Here is a 19,682-nt window from a genome sequence, read left to right on the forward strand (position 1 = left end):
TCCTCTTGCAAAATCTATCTTCCCTATTTGGTGTGTACTTGCAAACTCTATGCACTCCACAAAAGTTGACATGCTTATAAGAGACATTTTCATCATGACTAGTGCAATCATCATTAGTACTATGGATATTCAAAGAGTTCACATTAACAACATTGCAATCATGCTCATCATTCAAATATTTAGTGCCAAACATTTTAATGCATTCCTCTTCTAACATTTTGGCACAATTTTCCTTCCCATCATTTTCACGAAAGACATTAAAAAGATGAAGCGTATGAGGCAAGCTTAATTCCATTTTTTTGTAGTTTTCTTTTCTAGACTAAACTAGTGATAAAACAAGAAACTAAAAGATTCGATTGCAAGATCTAAAGATATACCTTCAAGCACTCACCTCCCCGGCAACGGCGCCAGAAACTGCTTGATGTCTACTACGCAACCTTCTTCTTGTAGACGTTGTTGGGCCTCCAAGTACAGAGGTTTGTAGGACAGTACCAAATTTCCCTCAAGTGGGTGACCTAAGGTTTATCAATCCGTGGGAGGTGTAGTATGAAGATGGTCTCTCTCAAACAACCCTGCAACCAAATAGCAAAGAGTCTCTTGTGTCCCCAACACACCCAATACAATTGTAAATTGTATAGGTGCACTAGTTCGGCGAAGAGATGGTGATACAAGTGCAATATGGATAGTAGATATAGGTTTTTGTAATCTGAAAATATAAAAACAGCAAGGTAGCAAGCGATAAAAGTGAGCGTAAACGGTATTGCAATGCTAGGAAACAAGGCCTAGGGTTCATACTTTCACTAGTGCAAGTTCTCTCAACAATAATAACATAATTGGATCATATAACAATCCCTCAACATGCAACAAAGAGTCACTCCAAAGTCACTAATAGTGGAGAACAAACGAAGAGATTACTGTAGGGTACGAAACCACCTCAAAGTTATTCTTTTGGATCGATCTATTCAAGAGTTCATACTAGAATAACACCTTAAGACACAAATCAACCAAAACCCTAATGTCACCTAGATACTCCAGTGTCACCTCAAGTATCCGTGGGTATGATTATACGATATGCATCACACAATCTCATATTCATCTATTCAACCAACACATAGAACTCCAAAGAGTGCCCCAAAGTTTGTATCGGAGAGTCAAGACGAAAACGTCTGCCAAACACTATGCATAAGTTCACAAGGTCACGGGACCCGCAAGTTGATCACCAAAACATACATCAAGTGGATCACGTGATATCCCATTGTCACCACAGATAAGCACATGCAAGAAATACATAAAGTGTTCTCAAATCCTTAAAGACTCAATCCGATAAGATAACTTCAAAGGGAAAACTCAATCCATTACAAGAGAGTAGAGGGGGAAAAACATCATAAGATCCAACTATAATAGCAAAGCTCGCGATACATCAAGATCGTGTCAAATCAAGAACACGAGAGCGAGAGAGAGAGAGAGAGAGAGAGAGAGAGAGAGAGAGAGATCAAACACATAGCTACTGGCACATACCCTCAGCCCCGAGGGTGAACTACTCCCTCCTCGTCATGGAGAGCGCCGGGACGATGAAGATGGCCACCGATGAGGGTTCCCCCCCTCCGGCAGGGTGCCGGAACAGGGTCCCGATTGGTTTTTGGTGGCTACAGAGGCTTGCGGCGGCGGAACTCCCGATCTAATGTGCTCCCCGATGTTTTTAGGGTATATGGATATATATAGGCGAAAGAAGTCGGTCAGGGGAGCCACGAGGGGCCCACGAGGGTGGGGGCGCGCCCAGGGGGGTAGGGCGTGCCTCCCTGCCTTGTGGCTTCCTCGAAGCTTCGCTGACGTCTACTGCAAGTCTCCTGGATTGCTTCCGTTCCAAAAATAACTCTCCCGAAGGTTTCATTCCGTTTGGACTCCGTTTGATATTCCTTTTCTTCGAAACACTGAAATAGGCAAGAAAACAGCATTTTGGGCTGGGCCTCCGGTTAATAGGTTAGTCCCAAAAATCATATAAAAGTGTATAATAAAGCCCATTAAACATCCAAAACAGAATATATAATAGCATGAATACTTCATAAATTATAGATACGTTGGAGACGTATCACACCACTAAGGGAATCACAACATACATACTATCAAAATATCGAACACATATCAAGTTCACATGATTACTTGCAACGTGATTTATCCCATGACCTCAAGAACGAAAGTAACTACTCACAAACAATAAGCATGCTCATGATCAGAGGGGTATTAATATGTATAATGGATCTGAACATATAATCTTCCACCAAATAAACCATATAGTAATCAAGTACAAGATGTAATCAACAGTACTAGTCACCCACAAGCACCAATCTATAGTTCCGGTAACAAGATTGAACACAAGAGATGAACTAGGGTTTGAGAGGAGTTAGTGCTGTTGAAGATGTTGATGGAGATGCCCTCCCCAAGATGGGAGAGTTGTTGGTGATGATGATGACGATGGTTTCCCCCTCCGGGAGGGAAGTTCCCCGACAGAATCGCTCCGCCCGAGGGCAAAAGTGCTCCTGCCCAAGTTCCTCCTCGTGGTGGCGGCGCTTCGTCCCGAAAGTCCTCCTCTTATTTTTTTTAGGTCAAAACCACTTATATACCAGAAGATGAGCACCGGAAGTGGGCCGAGGAGGCCACAACCCACCAGGGCGCGCCAGGGGGGCTGGCGCTCCCAGGTGGGTTGTGCCCACTAGTGGCCCCCTCTGGTGTTTATTGGCTCCAGTATTTCTTAAATATTCCATAAAAATCCTCGTAAAGTTTCAGCTCATTTGGAGTTGTGCAGAATAGGTGGCTTGACGTAGCTTTTTCAGCTCCAGATTTCCAGCTGTCGGAATTCTCCATCTTAGTGTGTACCTTGCAAATTATGAGAAAAAATGCATTAGAATTACCCCAAAAAGCATTATTATGGATAAAAACATTATAAATAACAGTAAGAAAACATGATGCAAAATAGACGTATCAAGTACTACAATATGCTTCTGGCCATCTGACACCGAATGAACTGCTGCATGTCCACCGCGTGCGGGAGGGAGAGCGTGTAGTGAAAGCTTCTCCTAGTCCTGCGAGCCACCATGCTCATGGGCGAGGGAGAGGGCGTTGTAATCAAACTTCTCGTTGTTGTACGAGTTGATGCGACACATCAAAGCAGTGCACTTGATATATTTCAATAATTTGCGTTTACCGATGCATTAATTACAACGCGTGCATGCATGCCATGACTTTCCTTTGATACTTGCATGTGTTGATTTAATGCACCTTGAAGTAGTATGAATATGTGACTGTAAAGCTTTGTAATGCCCCGGCCCTAAAGCGAGAGATGGTTGTGCACGAGGAGGGCGAGATCATGCCGACGGAACATGACCCGATGATGAAGCTCTCTATGGTCTCTATGGACCTCACCTTGCTCCACTGCCCCTTGTGCCTCCGCCCCTTGAAGCATCCAGTGTATGAGGTTCAAATACACCTCGTCCGTTCGGCTGATCGAGCAAGGTGCATGTTTCTTGATTGATGTGTTGTTCGATTGATTTGTGCAGTGCAAGGGAGGGCACCTGGCCTGCGCGGGCTGCTGCGGCGAGCACCCCGAGAACCAGCGGCAGTGCCAGAAGTGCAAGCGCGGCGGTGGCTTCGACGTGCAGAGCACGGTGGTGGACGCCGTCCTCTCCTCGGTGAGGGTCGAGTGCCCGCACGAAGGCTGTGGGTTGTACGTCACTTACCACAAGCTCGCCGATCCCCAGAGCGTGTGTCTGCTCGCGCCATGCAAATGCCCCGTGCCCGTCTGCAGCTACAAAGGCCCGCCGCCGACGCTCTCCCACCACATCAGCACCGTGCATCCCATGCCCGTGCACAGGATCCAGTACAGCAAGGTGCTCCAGCTGCAAGTGCCACTGTCGGAGCCACGGCTCTTGTTGTTCGCGGAGGAGGACGGCCGCGCGTTTTTCTTGGTCGGCGGCGTGCTCGACATCTGTGTGCCTGTTGCCGTGTCAGTCGTTTGCATCAGAGTGGGGGCATCCCCACTGCCGCACTACGTGGCCAAGCTGTGGGCGAACGGCCCGCCGGGGGAGCCCAAAGGCAGGACCGACGCCATCAAGGTGGAAATGGAGGTGACAAGCAGCAAGGATCCTGGCGACGTCGTCGTGCAGGAGCTAACCTTCTTCACAGTTCCGCCCAAGCTGCTGGCCGGGGCTGGGTTGTCGAGGACGGTGTCCCTCCACATTCAGATTGACAAGCTCACCTCCTAAATGATTCTATAGTGCCTTTTGTTTATCTTAGTAATATGCTAATATAGTGGTTAGCTTGGTCTACTTTAGCTTAAGAGATGGTGGGTTTTGGTGGCAATGCAGCAATTACTTCGACATCAGATCAGCAGTTAAAGTAATTTCCAATCCTTTGGGTAAGGAGTATAACAACTTATATGCTTGTTTGTTCAGGAAGTATTGCATACTTGTGCGAGTTGACGCAGCACATCAAAGTAGTACTACTACTAGTAGTACTCCCTCCGATCCTAATTTCTTTGCGCAGATACCAAGGAGGGCCTGGTTGTGTCTATACTTGGACAACTCACCCGACTGTGCACCAGGCAAACTAAGCTCGTGTCGTGTTGGTGCCGTGTGCGGCCCGCACATTAACCAAAACCTCGCGCCTCCAGCTTAGCCTCCGCATTATAAACTTCTCAATCTCAAGGCCAAGGAGCAACGGGAAACCTATGATAGAGCCAACCGGATGGTTGAGAACACTACAATTCGTAGCTACAGATGCGGGTGTGAGAGAGGACGAGTGCGTGCGTGCACCTCTTCTCTTCCTGTATAACGTACTAAACTCAGAGTACAAGTGTATGTGGGTGGCATCGACCTAGGGAGCTAGAGATGGTGCGTGCGAGAAGTCCCGAGAGATAGGTGTGTGCGTGGGAAAGAGGGAGAGAGATGATATGTGTCGATCTAATGCGTGTGAAAAAAAGACTAGTCTATAGCTCGCCACGAGGCTATTCCTGTCGAACGCCCCAATAACCGTAAGATATGTATCCGACGGTGCCAGTTATTGCACGTACACAGCAGTAGAAAAAGAAGTACCATGGCATATGCTACACCACGGCCGAGAACACGTGCCCACGTTACACCATCCGGGAATAGTGCCGCACTTCGAAACTAGAACCGTCAATAGATTTTTAGCTTGCGTCCATATTCCAAATTACTACCATGCTATATTTAATTTCAAACATGTTCACACCGATCACAACCTAAACGGTTTCCCACTTAGGAGTGTATTAGTACTCGGTTATAAATACTACTATGCCAAGATGACTGCACATTCCTCCTCAACTCCTCATCCACAAAAACAAACAAGTCATTCAGCATCCTTCCCTTGCGTCTGCCATGGCCAGCGTGAGTTCCGGGTCGAGAGATTACCACCATGGAGAAGCGAGCATGGAAGCGGAGGCACGAGAGATGTCCCGCCTCGCCGCAAAAGCAGCCAACATGTCCTGTCGCGTGGAAGTAGCAGCACAGAGGTCCCGCCGCGCCGCCGAAGCAGCACGGAGGTCCTGCCGCGCCGTCGATGCAGCAGACTGGTCTGGCCGCGCCGCGGAAGCAGCAGAGATGTCCCGCGGCGCCGCGAATGCAACGGAGATGTCCCGCCGCGCCACGGCGGCCTGGAAAAATGTCTCGCGGGTAGGCAACGACTCTTACAGGCGCATGCATGCGATCATCCATAGCCAGATGGATCAGATCTCCATCTGGACGAGGTTGCAGGATGACATGAATGCCTCGTTTGAACAGGCTACCGGTGTCATCCAACAACTAAGGGGGCGTCATTGGATCAGTAGATCGGATGACGGCGGCGCGTTGGTGCCGTTTCCTCCTTGGGGGTGTCATTCTTGGAGGCGTACACGGGATCGAGGGACCAGCGGGCGGCTTTTTTGGTGGAGCGGTGCTTCATCCTACACATTGATGATGGCGGATCTCGGCGGCGTGGCGCAGTGGAGACTCGGCGCCCGATGGGCGGTGATGGACTCGCGTAGGAGGAGGTAGTTGTCTGGCGTCATGGTGGCGTCGATGGCAGAGTGGCCTGACAAGGTAGAAGCCTCAATATTTGCTCTGAAGACGGACCTGTGGAAGATGACGGCGACGACATATGTGAGTGCGTCAGACCAGTTTATGCCCCATACCCGGTATGTGGCTCGGCTGGGGTTTCTGGCTTTTGATGATGGGCTTAGGTGAGTGGTCTGGGTATTTGGCCCAGCTAGCACCCCTTCATCATATGGATAGGAGTAGTAGCATATGTTGCCAAGATGGCGGATTCAGGTATATTGTTGTAATACTTTGTAAGGTCCTCGAGAATAATCAATAAAGTGGCCGCATGCATTTTCCAGATGCAGAGGCCGGGGGTCATCCTCCTTTTCTAAAAAAAGGAATTTAATTTTGACAATGCAACCATTTTTGTAATAAACATCACCATGCCCTGTCTCTAGATTTCTTCTGTATTTTTGGAACACCTATGTAGTACAATCAAATGGTGCACTCCATTGATTTTTCTGTGCTGCAATCAAGATTTTCTTGTTATAAAGTGCCACTGTGTGAACTATCAAGACGAGCCATGCACTCATTCATGACCTAGTCCAGCAAGCATACGTGCTCCACCAGGCTGAGGTTCGAATGCATGCATGCACCTTACGTGAGTGTACTATACATAGACGTAAGTGCAGTATATATGTACGTTGTTAAGTGTGTGAACGATGGAGACGGGGCATGCATTCGTGACTGTGAACAGAACAACCATCAAGATGACGACCTAGACTAGAGGGATGGAGTCGTGGAGGAGACACCGATCTGCACGTCCATTCACGCGCACTTCCCAGTACCACACCATCGTAAGTTCGTAACCTATAGATATAACTTTGAGTAAGAACGTTGTCGACACGGTGGCCTCTAGTCTCTGCTATCTCACCGTTAGTTTTTCCAGAAGGATCTGTGACATTTAATTCAGTCGATGTACAATTGATTTCAGAAAATGTAATGAATTTTGCCAGTGGACTTGTGAGCCATCGGTATGCAGTCCTGTTCATCCTTGGTTGGATTTCAAGTCCTACTTGCATAGGGTGTTGAATGCCAACCCGAAACTAATTAAACGTCTAAGACAAAGTCATCCAAGGTGGGCACTACCACTCCAAGCTTTCTATATATACGACACCTTTACCCTCCTATTCTCTCACAAAACACAGGGAGACACAACTTCCCACCCTTCTACTAGCTCACTGAGCTCCCTTTTCCCCTTCTTGCAAACAATTATGACCATGGCTAGTCCATTCGTCGTCTTTGTTTGTCTAGTCATCGTGCTACCTCAAATCCAGGCCACTTCTAACCCCTACAATGGGACTGTACCTCTTCAGGGGTGTCAGATCCCTTGTATGACCGAGGTTAACTTGCACTTGTTCTTACACCAATTTGTTGATGGACCAAACACGCCAAATCGCAATGAAGAAACCTTGGCCGCAACAACTTTTCCTTTTGGGTTTGGGACGACGATAGTCCATGACTGGACTCTTACTGAGACAACAAATTCCAAAGATACCGTTGTTGCGCGTGCACAAGGCGTGCATGTCCAGGCTGGTTTAACCAAGGATAATAGATGGTACATGACTCATAACATAGAGTTTGAGCAAGGAAGGTAATATGTTCTCTATTTGTGAATATCTCGGTATATTTCGTGAGTTCTTTTGCCCGCGACATTGAAGTTATGTGCTTGCCTCTATTATACTTGTAGCTAAGGATTTTACACATCTTACTGGTGTACATGCACATATTAATAGTTGTACATTTGTTCAAAGCTACATACAATTCTAACCTTGTGGCGGAACTTGCTATCTTGCACATGAAACAGGTTTGCAGGGTCTACCCTTCAGGTGATTGGCATAACGGCGGGTTTGGAAAATGGTCAGTGGTCCATTGTCGGTGGGACTGGTCAATTCATTATGGCACAGGGTATAATAAGTTTCACAAGGCATCCTGCCTCTACTTGGGAAGATGGTATTAAAGAACTTAATATCCGTGTACGCTACACGATTCCACAACCTGTAAGTATAATTCCCATAAGTTTGTATCCAAATTGTAATGTTCTACTTTTTGAAGGGAAAACAATATGACATTAGATAGCCCTACTAAATATGCAATACATTAAGAAATTTGTGCACATGCAGTGCAAATGCATTAAATCACGTTCTAGTTTCAACAACACTAGATGATACCCCTCACTTTGTTGTGGGTATGTTCTGCAATATATTTCACTGAGATTTAATATGGGAGAATGGATATTTGGGTTAAATAATATTAGAACTAAAACAGTAAAATACATATGATTAATTGTGTTTGATTATTGTATGTTTGAAAATAATTATATATATATATATATATATATATATATATATATGTATATATATGTATGTATCATAATATAATAAAAATTTGCATGCATGTTTAGGTGTGTTTTAATTATGCTATGCATGATTGCATACTGAGGTGGACCTAGAGGGATGGAGTCATGGAGGAGGCACCGATCCGCACCTCCATTCACGCGCATTTCCCAGTACCACACCATGCATGCACACCATCGTAACTTCGTAGCTTAGACCTAAAACTGAAAATACATATGATTAATTGTGTTTGATTATTGCATATTTGTAAATAATTTTAAAAAATCCACCATAATATAATGAAAATTCACATGCATGTTTGCACGTTGAGGTGGGTTTTATCCTATGCATGATTGCATGCTAAGGTGGACCTTTTCCATTATATGATCCATGCTGATGTGACATGCTTGCATGTTGAGAGAAATAGGTTAGTCGATGCTAGCTATTTAGATATAGAAGATTAGTCATGTTTAACTAACCAAAATGCATTTTTTACACATTTAATTTGTAGTGGGTTGCATATCAAGTAACAAAGCTTTATGTACGCACACATGACATGACACAAGCCATGTTTTCACTTATTTTTCTACAGGCTTGAGGCGCAGCTCGTTTGTTGGAAAATAAAGCCGGCGTGAGGAATTTGATGGAAACAATGTATTTGCACAGTTTCTTGCGGCGTGATGGATCGTTAATGTGGTCCGCTTGTGTCACGAGAGTATGCATTAGCATACCCTCTTTCTATCTTTCATTCAAAATAAGATGTGGGTTTATAGCATGGTGTCACGAGAGTATGCATTAGCATACCCTCTTTCTATCTTTCATTCAAAATAAGATGTGGGTTTATAGCATGGTGGATGTCCAGTCCTTAATCCATGTCAACCCATCTGTTTGTTGGTATCTATGTAATGTCTTGGATATGCTTTGCAAAATAGTGAAGCTTGTTTGTTTGAGAAACTGTTGTCCCCAAAGAATTGTATTATGATTTCTGTGTATAATCATGCCACGGGCATATAAATATATAATATATGAATACATAAAGCGTAATAAATCAAGGAACACAAGACAACTATCGTTCATACACTTAACAGTGTTTATCCAAGAAGCATTTTACATCAAGGGCCCTAATAAGATGGAAACAATGTCTTTAAACAGAAACTGTGCACATATTGTGGCTCGTTTTCAGTTGTAGAGAAACTAAATTTGTAACACATACAACATGCTAGCAAACTTGATTAATAAAGAGGAGAGAAACAAGATCGCATATAATGTGATTTGTTTCAGTTGCAGAGAAAACTTTGGAGGGCATATTTTAGATGGGTCTAGTGTGAGCTAATAGAAGTTGCAGCCTACCTAGCAATTAGAGGTGAGAAGTGAAGAAATAAAAACAAAAAAGGAGGGGGCGTTGCGAGAATCGAACTCGCGACCTCTCGCACCCAAAGCGAGAATCATACCACTAGACCAAACGCCCTTAGTTGTCATTTAATTAACAGAACTATTAATTGAGTAGATTCCCTAATTAGGCTAAACTGACGCAAACTTCACTTAAAGAAAATAGAAAATGGCATGGAAGGGCGCCTGAAGTGTGAGCCTTATTTTCGGGCCTGTCATGTCAGTCGGAGCCCTGGGTGGACACCACGGTGGTGCCGCCGCACAAAGGACCGACGCGCATGTTCAAACGCGACGGTGTGGGAGGATTTTATGGGAGCGGTGTGTGACCGTTTGCCCGTCTTCTCGCTGGTTTGCAGGAAGAAGCGGTGGCGATGACCCGGAAAATGGTGACCAGTGCTGGGTCTTCATCTTATGGCGCGCGAGAAGTGGTCGCGAGGTCACACTTGAAACACTTGGCCAACAACGGACAATTACACTCTGTGGCATATGCCTTGATACTTCTGAATGTACTCTGGTAACTACAGTACCACTCAACTTGAAACACTTGGCCAGCAACGTGCTATCTGTCATTTGGTGCATCTGTGTTATGTCAAAGACAAGCACAAGCTCGAGACTGACTGCGCTTATTTCTGTTCATGTTCAGTCTCCGTTAACTGAATCTGCATCTTCCTTTGAGGAACCGAAAGGACTGCAGCCAAAGAAGGATTCCGATCACACAATTCCTCTGGTGCCAAGTGCCCGGCCAGTGAATTTGCGTCCGAACCGTTACAACCCAGAACAGAAGAACAGATTGAGCAGCAGGTTGCAGAAATGCCGAGTCAGGGAGTGATCAGAACCAGCCACGATCCTTTCTCATCACTGTTAAACATATATTGTGCAGGTTGGCGTGTCCTTGAGGCTCACGGCATAGTAGTTAGGAGATTTACTCTTTTTATGTTTATCTCTCTTATCTCCTAAAACCCTCCTGTAATATCTCTTGGTGGTTAGCCTCGACGCTGCCATCTCCTGTACCGATCCCCCCAATCAATATATACACTGCGGGTCTCCATGTATGGAGACTGAGACGCTTCCATAATTTCTACATGGTATCAGAGCCTAAATCCTTAAGCAATGTTGTCACGGCTCCATCAGAAGAGCTAGTGACAATGATATCATCAACATATATCAAAACAAATATGGATGTTTTATGCTTGTTATAAATGAACAGGGAGGTGTCAGATTTTGATGGAACAAAGCCAAGTGATTGGAGTTTCATACTTAACCGTGAATACCATGTTCTGGGCGCCTGTTTCAAACCATACAAGGCTTTATCAAGCTTGCAGACATATGATGGTGCACTCTTATCCTCAAAGCCAAGAGAAGTGGTCGCGAGGTCACACTTGAAACACTTGGCCACCAACGAACAGTTACACTCTGTGGCATATGCCTTGATACTTCTGAATGTGCTCCGGTAACTACGAGTACCACTCAACTTGGAACACTTGGCCAACAACGTGCTATCGGCCATTTGGTGCATCTGTGTTATGTCAAAGACAAGCACGAGCCCGAGACTTACTACACTTATTCCTGTTCATATTCAGTCTCCGTTAACTGAATTTGCATCTTCCTTTGAGGAGCCGCAAGGACTACCACCACAGAGGGATTTCCATCACACGATTCCTCTGGTGTCAAGTGTTGGGCACTGAATCTGCGTCCCTACCGTTACAATCCAGAACAGAAGAACGTGATCAGCAAGTTGCAAAAATGCAGAGGCAGGGAGTGATCAGAAGAAGGATGGTTCATGGAACTTATGTGTGGATTACAGACATCTCAATGCCCTCATATTAAGAACCGTTTCCCTCTGCCTCAGTTGTTTTTCAAGAAGAAGAAAAACCTACTCTATACCTCTCTTCCTGCCTTGGCCCTCCTCCTGTTCCCCTTCATTCCTCTTCCAAATTGAGATTTGCAAGGGAGATTCAATATTCGAATTAATACAGCCGATTGTATATCGTGACATATGCCGAGATAGGGGAACCTAGCACTAGCAGACATCATTTTGCCTTTCACACCTCTATCTTCAAAGCCACCAGGTACTAAAACACCATCTGCACTCTGGAATGAAAAATAGTCAGACAAGTACGAAATTATAAACATGGAAATGTTTTTAAGGGCATAAAATCCTCACCCTCAATAAACTCCATGCTGTGTTGTAAGCATCAGGTGCCTGCAAGATTAAACCACAGACATGCAAGGAAATATACGGTACAGATTAAAGACTAAACATGCTACATACTATGAGTTGTTCAAACTCGCTGGCAGTTGAATCCTCGAGATCAATGAAAGCAACCCAGTCTACAACAACTTTTTTGAGGCAAGAGATAGAAGCATGCAAAAGAGCCTACAGAAAAAAGAAATGCAGGGAAAATAATGTTGGACGATGACAAAGAGATTTAACAAGACTGAAATCAGTTACCACATTGCGCAGCAGTGGCAATCCATGAATAATTTCAGTGTGTACAGATGCAACGAGGAGGCCGGTCTCTCAGGTTTTAAGAGTTAAATGCTGCAGGAATTGCATTAGTGGCACGTAAAAAATTGATGGGGTTTGTCCTTCACTTGATTTGTAAAACAGAGGATTATGTAAACACAGGAACTTTGCGGGATTGAGTGATTGATTTGCAGGAATGGGAAAAACACAAAAATCCCCAAAAATAATCAAATTAAGTTTAATACACATGCAAAGACAATATTAGATTGTTATTATGAAACTTATGGCATTTGCCTTGTTTTTTACATAGGAATAAAAAAAGGAGAATTAGGGTGGATTGTAAATGCTTTGTTGTTTCTTTGAAACTCAAACCAAAGGGAAAATCCATCAAATTTTTTTCTCTGAATCATTCATTATCATTAGATGAATATTGCCACTAAAGTTTTTTTTTTCTATTTCTACATTTCCTCCTCCGCTTTGCCTATGAATCAAAGAGGCCATGCCACAATATCCATGATAATGCACAAAAGCTGTTGTGGAGTACAAACATTTTGCTGTCTCAACATATTTGGCGCCTGCAATGGCAGGCGCTAATTCACTATACAATGGACGAACTCACCAAGGAGGGCCCAGTAAGAGATGGTTAAACAAAATTGGAATTAGAGTCAGGACAGATTGGGAGTATATGTAGATCTACAGGCAGGAACTAGACCGCTGATCTCAGTTTTGGGTTTGCTGTTTCTCCACCTTTGTCTTGATCTTCTGCTCCATGACCGCCTTCTCGGTGTCGAGGCCAAACATCCTGTTGAGGGCGTGCATGTTCTCGAGTGTTTCATCAAGGGTGCGGCTGTCAGTGCCATCACATCTCAGGTGCTGCAATGGGCCGTGGAGAAGTCTGTTCACTATGCCGGTACTGAGCTGCTCGATGGATTTTCTCATTTTCTTGGTGAGAGCATCTTCTCCGATCTTCTGCAGGCACTTGTCAAGCTCTGAAGCCCTGATCCTATCGGCATATGATCTCAGCTTCTTGATGGTTGGAACGGTCTCCATCGAGTCCCTCCAAGCCTCGAACCGTTTCAGTTCTTCTGAAATGATTGTTTGGGCCTCCATTGCTTTCCTTAGCCGGTCTTCCTTGTTGGCTTCCACCACCTCTTTCAGGTCATCAACATTGTACACTCGCGCATGGCCAACATCAGACACGCAGGCGCTGACATTCCTCGGGACGGATATGTCAACGAAAAGCCTAACACCGCCAAGGGCACCAGAAACAGGAGGAAGTGCTTCTGCGCGCTCCTTGGTGAACAATGGAGATTCAGATGAGGTGCTCGTGAACACGACATCTGCATCGGCGGCAGCTTCATACATCTCTGTCAGAGGCCTGTACACAATCTCGATGCCTTTCATCTCTTCACGGATGGCATCCACCCTTTCAACCGAGCGGTTCACAATAACAACCTTCGTGCATCCTTTTGCAGCCAAATGCTTGGCCACTAACCTCCCCATTTTGCCAGCACCAATCAAAAGCATCCTAGCTGACAAGCATTCAGACTTTGGAAGCTTCATCAGGGCTAATTCAACCGCAGCTGAACTAACCGACACAGCGCCACATGATATGTTAGTCTCGCTGCGGACACGCTTTCCTGCTGTGATTGCATCCTTGAACATCCTATCAATGTTCTTCCCCAAGCCTCCACTGTTTTGCCCACTTCTGACAACCTGTTTAACCTGAGCAAGTATCTGTCCTTCTCCAAGAACCAAAGAGTCAAGCCCAGAAGAAACCTCAAACAGATGGCGCGTTGCATCGCTGTCACGCAACATGAAGAGGTGCTCCCTGAGCTCGGAAACAGGGATCCCGCTTTTCTGCAAAAATAAGAAGTGCTGCGTTAGAGCTTCTACCCCAAACTGTGTTCTTGAACAACAACAAAAGACAAGCAAATGATCAGTTGATAAAAGAACCCTTACCTTTGACATCCAATCTACTATTTCTCTAATGCCTCGGTTCCAGGATAAAGCGACCACATAAATTTCCATTCGGTTGCAGGTGCTAAGAACAGCAGCCTCTTCAATATGATTAAGATTGGTTAGCTCTGCAACGGCACGGGGCCATAGCTCTTCTGCGACCGCGAGCTTCTCACGCATCTCAACCGGTGCTGTGTGTATGCTGAGACCTATTACAGCAATGCTGCTCTTTTCTTTCATGTAGCCTGATAGTGAAAACAAAACATTGTCAGATGCCTGAAAGAGGCGCAGAAGTTTCTAATTTTATGAGATAATACAACTGAAATCAAACTGCAAGTCATCATAAACTCTTGAAAATTTTGAAGATCCTGATGTATGCATGCTTGTAATACAGAAATGAAGCATGTTCCGAATGTGCATTATGTTAGTAATAGACTCCAACTGCAGAGTAAAACGACAAGGGAAACAAGCTTTCCTGTGCTAATATACACTTGGAAAATGTCCAATTCCCACCTACTGGTCAGTACACCGAAAATGTTGACCAACCCCCAACTTTCGGAAAAATTGTTGACCAACTCCCACCGCGACGAAAGAGCACCCACCGCAAAGATCCCTCAATTCGCGCACCGCCAAACGAGATTATACATCGCGTGATTACAGGAATCGCATCGACAGCAGCCAATTCGAGGCGGGGAGGAAGAGAGGGGAAGAGCAGGGAGGCAAGGAACTCACGGTCGGCGGAGATCTTGAACTGCTCGAGCGCGGCGACGCTGGCCGCCTTGGCCGCCGCCTGGGCCTGGACCCCCGGGCCGGCGTCGCACCGCACCACGCAGGACAGCCGCTGCCGCCCGCCGGCGGGCGCCCTCGGGCAGGCAGCGGAGCCCCGCGGCCTGTGGGCACCGGCGGCGGCGAACGCGCCGGCCACGGCCGTCGCGGAGGCCGTGCTGGTGCTCGCCATCATCAGGCGAGGAATGCAGCAGGCTTCTCCTCTCTCTGCAGACCAGACTGATGCAGGCCAATAGCCGTGGATAACCGGTTGATGTGTCTCGGAGTTCTTGGGCTCCGCGGGCTGTGGAGAGGAGGGCGGAGGGGACGTGGAATTGGTTTTCGCCTCGGGCTGGTGGGAGGACGAGTGGGAAGGAAGAAAGGCTGGAGCTTTTGAAGCCGGAGGGGGACGGCGGTTGGTGGTGACCCGGTGTGGTGCCGGCGGCGGTATGGCGTGTGCCGCGCACAACGCCACGCGCTTCGGGGTTCGGGCTCGGTCTACGGTCAGCTCTCCCCGTTTTCTACCGCCACAGTTTTATTATTCCACGAGGCCCTCGTGCTCTACTTCTCTAAAATACTACTCCCTCCCTCCGTCCGAAATTACTTGTCGCAAAAATGTATGAAAATGGATGTATCTAAAACTAAAATACATCTAGATACATTCATTTCTCCGACAAATATTTCCGGACGGAGGGAGTAGAACATAAAGGCGCGCGTTGCCGCGCGGCTGATCAGACAAATACAAACTATTGATAAATCGGTATTGTAGAAGTATGAAAAATGAATATTAAGTAGATGCACTTTTATCAATTGGAAGATCCAACCACTATGTTCTGAAGAACAAGGATGATGGCGAACCTCTTAATTATGTGGGGAGCCAGGAGGTGTATTTGTTGATGAAGACTTCAGCCCTTGATGCCTTTCTCGTCTTTGCAGTCCCCTGAACAGTGGAGTATTGCTTACGTTGTCACTGGGGTAGTTGCAGAGGTTGGGGTTATTATCATTAACTAGTAAGCGTGCACGTGCAATGCACGTCTTGACTAATATTACAATTATATGGGAAAATCTACCTGTGTATGCTAGAGCATTCACCGTGCACCAGTGAATTAGTCCTATGAAATCAGCAAGTAGACTAAGATTTACAGATCGATCTAACAGACACACACTGCTCACTCCAATTCTTTAAGTTCCTCCTCTGTTTAATCATGCAAGTTTTTTGTGTGTAATAGTATAGATGTAAGTGATTCAGATAAAATAATTAAATACAAGATTGTAATAAATCTTAAATATTACCTTGTTGAAATTAGCAGAAGCTCCAAGAGAAGCTGACAAAGAGTCTTGGATTTCTTTCATACATTCAGTCAGTTTGTTAACTCCACCCATAGTCTTTTCAAAGCACCAAATATTCCAATAATATGCATGTATCAATCAAAACCTCTAATTTGTAAGGCTAAAAAGCTAGACACGATGCATCTGCAAGACCATGAGAAGAGTAATGGTATACATGTGAATGAAATTGGAGATTACACTGACAAAGCATAAAATAAAGTAAGCTCTGCGCAAGAGGAACGCTCTAACTACAGTGAGAAGACTCATAAATCCATAAGAATACATGGTGTCGGTTTGGATCAACTTGTTTTCCATCCAAAAAGCCCAAGTTCACAGTGTCACCCTAAAAGCAGTGAGGATATCATACATATCAAGATGTATCCAGAGTATATCAAACTTACTTGTGAGATATCTTCTTTAAGCTTGGTATGCCCAAAATCATCATAAACTTTCAGAAATAAGAAAAAGTCAGATAGATTTCCCCATATGATCAATAAAGAATGGAAACAACACCTAATGATAATTTTAGTATCCCTGGTTACTTCCAAACACTAAATTAACAACTATGACACCTAATGACCAAGTATTTGCAAGAAACATCCATAATTATTTCATCATACAGTGAAATAGGAGTGGAGACAAAACCTAATGAGTAATGGCCAAGGGTCTTTTCAGAACATATTGCATCCAAACAAACATTTTTTTAACAGTATTAGTAAATAGATCAGAGATAAAAACTGGATTAACAACTTGTAAAGAAACTTATTCGCTATATACATGGTGGTTCGTCAAATTGTTCTCAAAGACAGTCTATCATAGAGTCAGCGAACATTAGCATGTGGGTGCAGGCCCAAAGCTGCCATCATTTTGTACAGTAATATCCATAAAAGAAAATTCAACATCATAAGACTTACAGCATATAGATCTTCACCGGTGAGAACATCTCCAACAGCTAAAGCAAATAATAAAAAGGAGATGTTTTAGAGGGCCTGCTAACGATTAACAAGATGTCCCTCATTCACAGTTAAAATATGCCAAACGCATTACCCAGCTTTTTTGGCTTAAATTACCAGGGTGCATCGTCTTCAGATCTAATAGCAATAGTTTTTAGGGGGTGCTGCAAATTTAACAGAAATGGAATGATTATCATGCTGAACTTACCTGGATTTCATCAAAAATGTTTCCAAGGATACCAGGACTCAGCTCAACTGAAAGGGCTGCATGTGCATATATAGTATTATGTGTTAGAAGAGCAAACTGTGGATCAGAAGGGAAGAATAGAAATTGTAAAAATCGGAACTGCAAAATGCACATTAATAGTTTTGATAGGTCACCACCGCATATTATTTGTTATATTCACACCATTTATTCTTTGTTACTATCAAATAAGCTAAATCTGACCAAAGGTATTGATCTGGTAGGAAAAAAGAGCCTGATCTGCAATGCTACATAGCTAACAAGATTAAGCTTAGAATTGTGACTGTACAATGCAAATAACTTGATAGAACTGTGCAAAACGACATCCTAATTATAAAATTTGTATCACTGCCTTTCCTTCTAGCAACTAAAATCAATCATGCCTATTTATTAAAACCATGACAAACTTATCCATGCTGAATCTGAATCACCAACATTGCATGCAGAAATTGACAGCACTACTCGAGTTCTCTTCCTCTCCTGAATTTAACAGTACCTGAACAAAGCAAGCCGCACGCACAGCCTGCCGGCAGCCACAGACACGCACCTCACACACGCTGGCCAGCTGCGCGCACAGCCTGCCGGCAGCCGCAGACAACACTAATGCACAACACGCCGACAACATCACACACGCAGCATGCCGGGCGGCTGCAGCGCCCCAAATCCGCCGGCCGCCGAACGACCTAGCTGGCTCCGGCCCTGCGCGCCCTGGTTGTCCCGGCCGTACGACACTGCACAGCAACCACAATGCGAACGCCTAGGCTGTCGCACGCCTCTTCTAGCCGGTCGTTGACGCACTGACTGGCGTGCACGGCACTGCGCTGCCACCACAACGCGAACACCCAGGCTGCCGCACGCATCCTATAGCCGCCCGTCGACACACTGGCCGCGTGCGCTAGATGTAACTGCCGATGCGCCGGGGAGAGTCAATGCATTTGTTACCTGCCTCGATCTGGTGCGCCCTCCGCTCATCATCGAACTCCCTCTTCGCCACGCGCCATGGCCAGCGGTATATCCCTGACAAGCCGTAGCATCTGAGAGAGCCTCCACGCCCTCTTGATCCTCCACGCCGAACGAATCGAGTTGCGACGCCCTGCACAGAGCACGCGACGTCGTCTTCTCTGACACCATCCGTAAGCCGCCGTCGTCGATTAATTGTGCTCCTGCCTTCTCCAGTCTTGCCGAAAGCACGAACCTCCTCGTGGTTATCCCTGCCTCCTTTCCCCTCTCTCTTAGTCTTCATCCTCGACCTGTAACCGCCGCTCCGCAAGCTCCGGCTCTGTTTGCCGCCATGACCGACGAACTCGGTTATGTCAAGCCTCCCCTGCCCCTTGCTGTGGTTCGACGTGTTCCCGGGGCTAGGTAGACACCGCCTAGCCGGCTGGCCGCTCCATGAGCTCGCTCGCGACTCATATCGACGCCTCCTCCCCCAAGTCTAACAGAGCTATGAGGTGAGACCGCAGAGGAGGAGCAGACGATGACCCGCGATACACGGCCCGGCGTCTAGAGGTGTGCGGCGGCGGCGTGTAGGAGGAGCGGCGGGGATGGCATGCACCGGGCGGGGCGGCGGCGGCGGCGGGTTGGGCGGACTTCGCGAGAGATGCGGGCTACAGGCGCGTAGTACTTCCTTTTTTTTCCAGGAGAAGACGCGGGGACTGGGGAGCAGGCCTGTAATTTTAGCCGTGAACAGGCGCGGTGTGGGACGCCGGATGGTAGAGTTTTCGTTCGCCCCTGATGATGTTCTCTTGTTTAATAGTAGTGTAGATGTAGAAGACGATGACCCGCGATACACGGCCCGGCGTCTAGAGGTGTGCGGCGGCGGCGTGTAGGAGGAGCGGCGGGGATGGCATGCACCGGGCGGGGCGGCGGCGGCGGCGGGTTGGGCGGACTTCGCGAGAGATGCGGGCTACAGGCGCGTAGTACTTCCTTTTTTTTTCAGGAGAAGACGCGGGGACTGGGGAGCAGGCCTGTAATTTTAGCCGTGAACAGGCGCGGTGTGGGACGCCGGATGGTAGAGTTTTCGTTCGCCCCTGACGATGTTCTCTTGTTTAATAGTAGTGTAGATGTAGAAGACGATGACCCGCGATACACGGCCCGGCGTCTAGAGGTGTGCGGCGGCGGCGTGTAGGAGGAGCGGCGGGGATGGCATGCACC

The 19,682-nt window shown here is 46.2% G+C and overlaps 3 protein-coding genes and 1 non-coding gene across 6 annotated transcripts in view; 2 read left to right on the plus strand and 2 right to left on the minus strand.

Moving 5' to 3' along the window:
- Positions 1-4,259, plus strand: part of LOC120968689 (uncharacterized) — a 94,882-nt gene extending 90,623 nt beyond the window's left edge. The window contains exon 3 of the mRNA XM_040395637.2: positions 3,561-4,259. Coding sequence (XP_040251571.2) covers positions 3,561-4,259 — 699 coding nt within the window. The remainder of the gene's footprint in view (positions 1-3,560) is intronic.
- A 2,979-nt stretch (positions 4,260-7,238) lies between these two features.
- LOC109785065 (dirigent protein 11) lies at positions 7,239-9,808 on the plus strand. Its single transcript, XM_020343675.2, has 3 exons — positions 7,239-7,680; positions 7,894-8,086; positions 9,015-9,808. The coding sequence occupies exons 1-3, from the start codon at positions 7,301-7,303 to the stop codon at positions 9,018-9,020; spliced, it is 579 nt and encodes a 192-aa protein (XP_020199264.2). The 5' UTR covers positions 7,239-7,300; the 3' UTR covers positions 9,021-9,808.
- Positions 9,809-9,818: 10 nt separating this feature from the next.
- Positions 9,819-9,890, minus strand: TRNAP-UGG (transfer RNA proline (anticodon UGG)). The gene has a single exon. It is a non-coding gene; the product is annotated as a tRNA-Pro (tRNA).
- Positions 9,891-12,813: 2,923 nt separating this feature from the next.
- Positions 12,814-19,171, minus strand: LOC109785066 (glutamyl-tRNA reductase 3, chloroplastic). Of its 3 annotated transcripts, none has more exons than XM_045231754.2 (5): positions 18,475-19,171; positions 16,296-17,548; positions 15,861-15,942; positions 14,241-14,482; positions 12,814-14,138 (listed from the first exon to the last, which is right to left on the minus strand). In XM_045231754.2, the coding sequence occupies exons 4-5, from the start codon at positions 14,475-14,477 to the stop codon at positions 12,999-13,001; spliced, it is 1,377 nt and encodes a 458-aa protein (XP_045087689.1). In that variant the 5' UTR covers positions 14,478-14,482; positions 15,861-15,942; positions 16,296-17,548; positions 18,475-19,171; the 3' UTR covers positions 12,814-12,998. The 3 variants fall into 3 exon arrangements, with proteins under 3 accessions (XP_045087689.1, XP_073359009.1, XP_020199265.1); XM_073502908.1 differs by lacking the exon at positions 18,475-19,171 and having other exon boundaries at positions 16,296-16,475; positions 16,733-17,958; XM_020343676.4 differs by lacking the exons at positions 15,861-15,942; positions 16,296-17,548; positions 18,475-19,171 and adding an exon at positions 14,970-15,805.
- Between the last annotated feature and the right edge of the window lie 511 nt (positions 19,172-19,682).

This window comes from Aegilops tauschii, chromosome 7, assembly GCF_002575655.3.
Source record: "Aegilops tauschii subsp. strangulata cultivar AL8/78 chromosome 7, Aet v6.0, whole genome shotgun sequence".
In the NCBI taxonomy this organism is placed as follows: Eukaryota; Viridiplantae; Streptophyta; class Magnoliopsida; order Poales; family Poaceae; genus Aegilops; species Aegilops tauschii.

Bases quoted from the DNA above. Each gene is read 5' to 3' on its own strand.
- LOC109785066 (XM_020343676.4), bottom strand. From the start codon at position 15,198: ATGATGGCGAGCACCAGCACGGCCTCCGCGACGGCCGTGGCCGGCGCG. The intron at 14,483-14,969 runs GTGAGTTCCTTG...TTTCACTATCAG, and splicing joins GTTCAAGATCTCCGCCGACC to GCTACATGAAAGAAAAGAGC. The intron at 14,139-14,240 runs GTAAGGGTTCTT...TTATTTTTGCAG, and splicing joins TAGTAGATTGGATGTCAAAG to AAAAGCGGGATCCCTGTTTC.
- LOC109785065 (XM_020343675.2), top strand. From the start codon at position 7,301: ATGACCATGGCTAGTCCATTCGTCGTCTTTGTTTGTCTAGTCATCGTG. The intron at 7,681-7,893 runs GTAATATGTTCT...CACATGAAACAG, and splicing joins ATAGAGTTTGAGCAAGGAAG to GTTTGCAGGGTCTACCCTTC.